The sequence below is a fragment of the Schistocerca gregaria genome, chromosome 7 (assembly GCF_023897955.1).
Source record: "Schistocerca gregaria isolate iqSchGreg1 chromosome 7, iqSchGreg1.2, whole genome shotgun sequence".
NCBI classification, from domain to species: domain Eukaryota; kingdom Metazoa; phylum Arthropoda; class Insecta; order Orthoptera; family Acrididae; genus Schistocerca; species Schistocerca gregaria.
The window spans coordinates 461,690,767-461,696,128 of record NC_064926.1 but is presented as its reverse complement, the minus strand read 5'-3'; the positions used below and the strand labels follow the sequence as shown (position 1 = coordinate 461,696,128).

The 5,362-nt window shown below is 35.6% G+C and overlaps 1 protein-coding gene across 1 annotated transcript; it reads right to left on the bottom strand.

Moving 5' to 3' along the window:
* Window positions 1-446: 446 nt before the first annotated feature.
* LOC126282428 (srfA-induced gene J protein-like) lies at window positions 447-3,198 on the bottom strand. The gene is made up of 4 exons (XM_049982086.1): window positions 3,123-3,198; window positions 2,356-2,843; window positions 2,165-2,287; window positions 447-608 (listed from the first exon to the last, which is right to left on the bottom strand). The coding sequence occupies exons 1-4, from the start codon at window positions 3,196-3,198 to the stop codon at window positions 447-449; spliced, it is 849 nt and encodes a 282-aa protein (XP_049838043.1).
* Between the last annotated feature and the right edge of the window lie 2,164 nt (window positions 3,199-5,362).

Genomic DNA, 5,362 nt, shown 5'->3' with positions numbered 1-5,362 from the left:
ATTAAACCATGATACTGCATTTTGTGTTGCCAAATTTATACTTCTAGCAGGGTTATGAAATACATGGTTTACAGACAGAAAAGTTGTATCATCTGCATGCATATAGAATAGAATAGAGTAGAATGGAATAGAAAAGAAACTTTATTGTCACATAACATGTCAGATACAATCAGATGATTGGGATATAGGTGACTCATCAGTTTAAAGCTACTTTCTAATTGTAAGTATACAGAATAATTAAAGGTATTTTGTAATTATTACTACCACAAAATGATTTAAAATAATCATGTTGAAAACAAAGTAAAATTAAGAATAAGTATTTACTTAAAGTACTTTTTTAGGATGGCAGAATAAAATGTAACATCAAGCACTGTTGTTTGTGACAGTCAGTCATAAATTCTTCTACACTGTAATAATATTTACTTGCTAGGTTTTTTAATGTAGTCCTAATTCTTATGGTTCATTATGCTTGTAAATTTGTCATAGACTTTATTTCCCAGCCTGACACTCATATAGTAAGGTGTCTTCTCCAGCAGTTTTTGCCTATGAGTTGGTAACTTACACTGATATTTGTTTCTTGTTTCATAATCATGCTTAAACAGGTTATCCTAAAAAAGATGTGGGTTTTGTTAAAAAATACTTAATTGTCTCATAGATATAGAGGCCAGGAACAGTCATAAGTTCAAGGGCCTTGAACAGAAGTCTGCACATCGTCATCAATATCATCATCATTAGTATTCTGCCAGAAGGCAGATTTTCGCATGGTAGTTCTCCAGGCTGTCCTGTCTTCTGCCATCCTCTTCAGGTCTGCATAATTTCATCTTCCCTTTATGTCATCTATCATCTTGTATCTCCTTCTTCCTCTCAGTCTTCTCCCACAAGCCAGTCTTTCCAAAGCATCTGCTAGAAAGCACTCCCTTCTCAGTGAATGTCCCAACCAGTTCTTTTTCCTTTCTCTTACAACCCTCAGCAGACATCTTCTCTCACCAACCATTTCCAATACTCTTTCATTACTCACTCTTTCCATCCAGCTTATTCTCTCCATTCTCCTCCATATCCACATCTGAAATGCTTCAAATCTTTTTTCATCCTCTTGTCTCAGCATCCATGTTTCTGCCCCATATAGTGCCACACTCCAGACAAACATTTGCCAAGCCTTTCCTTAGACTTTTATCTAATTTGCCACATAAGAGTCTCCTCTTTCTGCTAAATGCCTCCTTCACTATGACAGTTTGAGTTATCACCTCCTGATGGCATCTCAAGTCTTCAATAATTATGCTCCCAAGGTATTTAAATGCACTTACTTGGCTAATGGTACATTGTCCTATTTTAATACTGGACAGTCTGTGTCTTTTACTGATGACCATACTCTTTGTTTTTGCTGTGTTTATTTGCATCCTATATTCCACACAAGCTTCATTCAGGTGTTTCAGCACATTATTTACTGTCTGCTCACTTTCTGCCACTAATACCATGTCATAAGCAAGTCTTATACATTCAATTGTGTTTCCACCAATACATATTCCTCTTTTCCCATCTAAGCCTCTCGCAATAATTTCTTCAAGGTACGCATTAAACAATAGTGGGGAAAGGCAACAATCTTGTCTAACACCTTGTCCAATGATGTTTCTTTCTGGCGTTTCATTTTCAATCCTTATCCTTACTTTCAGGTGTAAATATAGATTCTGTATCAGTCATCTCTCTTTCCATTCTACTCCTTTCCTCTTCAAAATATCCATCAGCTTGTTCCACTGAATTCTGTCAAAAGCCTTTTCTAAATTGTTAAAAACAGCAAAGATTTCTCTACCTTTTTCCATATATCTTTCCCCTTTAATTTGTAACAGGCCAACAGCATCTCTTGTTTCTTTTATTCTTCTAAATCCAACTGCTCCTCTGCGATCACTCTATCCAGCTTGCCATACAGCCTTCAATTCAACACTCTCAGCAACACTTTAGCTGCATGAGAACTTAGACTGATGGTCATATGCTCTTCACATTTATTAGTGTTTCTCTTTTTCTCTATTGGTATGATAACTGTTGCAAGGAAGTTCTCAGGCAATTCCCCTTTTCATATATCTCTTTACAGAGGTAGCTGTTTCTTTTTTTTTGCCTTGTTTCCCAGACCCTTCAACAGTTCTGCTGGCAAATCATCAGTGTCACATGCCTTCGTATTCTTCATCTCCTTCAGCGCTTTTTCTGCTTCTGCTTCCAAGATGGTGGATTCCTTTCCATCTTCCAGCACATCTTGCTCCTCTTCAAACTTAATTTCACTTTGTATTTCATTCACCTTATACAGACATTCAATATATTCCTGCCACCTGCTCAAAACCTCCTGTGGTTCTTCTGCCAGAGTACCATCCACTCTTCTATTTCCATGTTATTCCTATTTCTTTTATGCTTATCAACTATATCACTACTTCCCTCGTTCTCCATTTTCTCCATTTTGTTGCATTTCTGTTTCATCCATTTTTCCCTTGCTTCTTCAGTTTCTCTTCTTAATACATTATTCAGTTTCCCATACCTCTTTTTGCCTTCTTCAGTTTCTACATTTTTCCACTTCCTCTGATCTTCCATCTTTTTCAACATGTTTACTGTTATCCATTCTTTCCTGGTACATTGGGATACTCTAATTCCTAGTACTTCTTTGGCAGAGTGCATAAGTCCTTCCCTCACTGTTATCCATTTGTCATTAACACTTTCATCAACACTACCTCTTTCCCATTTTTCTATAAATTTGTTTTCCAAATTTGATGCCTTGACTACCTCTTTGAGTCTTTCTTTGTTTATTCTTTCTTTTGCTTTACCTCTCCAGACTTCTTTGAACTTCACTTGTATTTCTCCCACTACTAGCTTGAGGTCTGAATTTATATCCACTCTTGGATAAGTTTTTACATTCCTCAGACAGCTCCTAAACCTTTCTTGTATCAGGATGTAGTCCAAATGACATCTTTCTCATTCAAATTTGATATTCATCTGTAACATCTCCTTTTGTGGTGTTCAAATAATGTGTTACCCATTGCTAATGAATTTTCTGTACAGAAACTAATTATTAATTCACCACTCTCATTTCTTATTCATAATCCAAATTTTCCTACTGTATCTTCATCTCTTCCTTCACCCACCATTGCATTCCAGTCCCCCATTATGATAATGCAGACATTTCTGTTTTCTTTCTCGGTGAGTTCTTTTATTCCTCATCTCTGTGCTGGCAGGTTGGCATATATACCTGTATTAACCAAATCTTTTTGAACTACCCTTCAGTAGTATCATCATCAGTCTTCCATCAATATATTGTACCTTTGTTACATTATTTTTTAGCTTTTGCCCTATGAATATTCATACTCCATTTAAAGCATTCTTGATTTCCCCTGAGTAAAAGAGCTTATAATCTCCATTTTCTATCTCCCCATTCTCTCCCCATCTCATTTCACACAAATCAAGGGCATCTAATCTGTTCCTTTTCATCTCCTGTTTTGCATTATCTAGCTTTCCTGTTCGCAGTAGTGTCCTCACATTCCATGTTCCAATCCGTATCTTCCCTTCCTTCACTGTCTCTTTCTTCCTTTGAAATATGTCTACTCTCAATGTGTTTCCCTCCCAGAGATCCAAATGATGGGAAGTCCTAACTCTGGAATCTTTCACAGGGAGAGACATACTATGTACTGCTTGGGTATGTAGTGTGGCAGTTTTGCACGATTGTCTTTCTTCTGCACCTGCCATGACTCTAATGATTTTTTCTGTAGCCTAAAGACTCTCTGAAAGTTAATTTTCTCTGATTCCCAAAAAATTATACAATATCTAATCACAGATACAAAATATGCATGATATACAACTTTTTTTACTGGTGTTTCTATTATACAGCTTATAACATTCATTGCAAATATTAGATTATTTAGACAGTGACATTTGGCATCTACATGGTCTGTCCATGATAAATTCTTGTTCAGAATTACACCTAGATATGTGGTACAGTTTGGGGTGGCTAGGTGATTGCCCTCATTTGGTATTTCTGGTATATCCTGTACAGTTTTTTTTGTGGTAAAGTGAATGATTTGAGTCTTTGTTAGATTTAATTTCAGACCATTATTTCTCACCCAGAGACTGCTGAAGATGACTAATTAAATTATCACTTTTCTTGCAACAAACTATTCCTGTAGAGTCATTCGCATAAAGAATAGTGTCTGAATTTATGTTAATCAACAGGTCATTTATATAACACAAGAACAATATTGGCCCAAGGACAGATCCTTGTGGCACACATTGTTCTGTCTTTTTCCAACTTGAGAAGAATCTATTACCAGTTTCTTCTATTACTATTCTTTGTTTCCTGTTTAATAGGTAAAATGACATACACATCAATGAATGTTCACTAAAACCATATGCTTGTAGCTTGCGAAGTAGTAATTTGTGGTCTACTGTGTTAAAGGCTTTACTTAGGTCATAAAAGATGTCTGATACATTCATATTTTTATCTAGACTACTACTAAATTTTGTAATAAGTTCATTAATACCTTGCACAGTGCAGTGTCCTATTTGGAAACCATGCTGATTGTTCTGGATAACATTATGCAGATTAATATAGTTAACTAACTGGTTACAAGCAGCTCTTCAAATATTTTGGAAAATGTTGATAACAATGGATTAGTCGATAATTACTCATTTCAGTATCTGCCTTTTTTGTAAATGGGTCATATTTGTGCATACTTCAGTCAATAGGGAAAACATCCTTCCTCAAAAGATTGACTTTCACTTCCACATGAATTTCTCTTTTCCTCAGTCTTGAAATTTGAATACCCCTTGTTATCCATGAACCCTTCTTAGGTGTATCATTTTTATAGTTATAAAAAGAAAGCATTCATTGAGCACCCTCAAGAAGGCCTCCAGAAGGTTATTTAAATTTTCATTTACTGAGGACTTAGCAGTAAATGACCATGAGATGAGGCTGATTTTATTGACAAACATTTCTCTATTTTCTCATCTGAAATTTCTTATTTTCTTATTTGTGTGCTTTGGGCTAACACAGGGTAATGACACTAATAGAGCACTGTGGTCTGAGATCCCTAAACTTACTACACATTTTTCTGTTACTCTGTAGTTTAAACTACTAGCAATGTTATCTACGCAGGATGCTGACAAAGCAATTATCCTTGTAATTTCTACATAATTTAGAATAAACCCATTTGTGGATATCAGCTCCTTCATCTTAAAGGCAAATTTGTCATTTTTTCTCACATCTATATCAAAATCAGCACAAAAAACTATTTTTTTACATTACTTTTCAGTTCTGAGTTGGTGGAGTAAATTTTCAAGTTTGGCCAGAAAACTGCAGGAGATTGAGTAACCATAGGTACCATATGTGGTG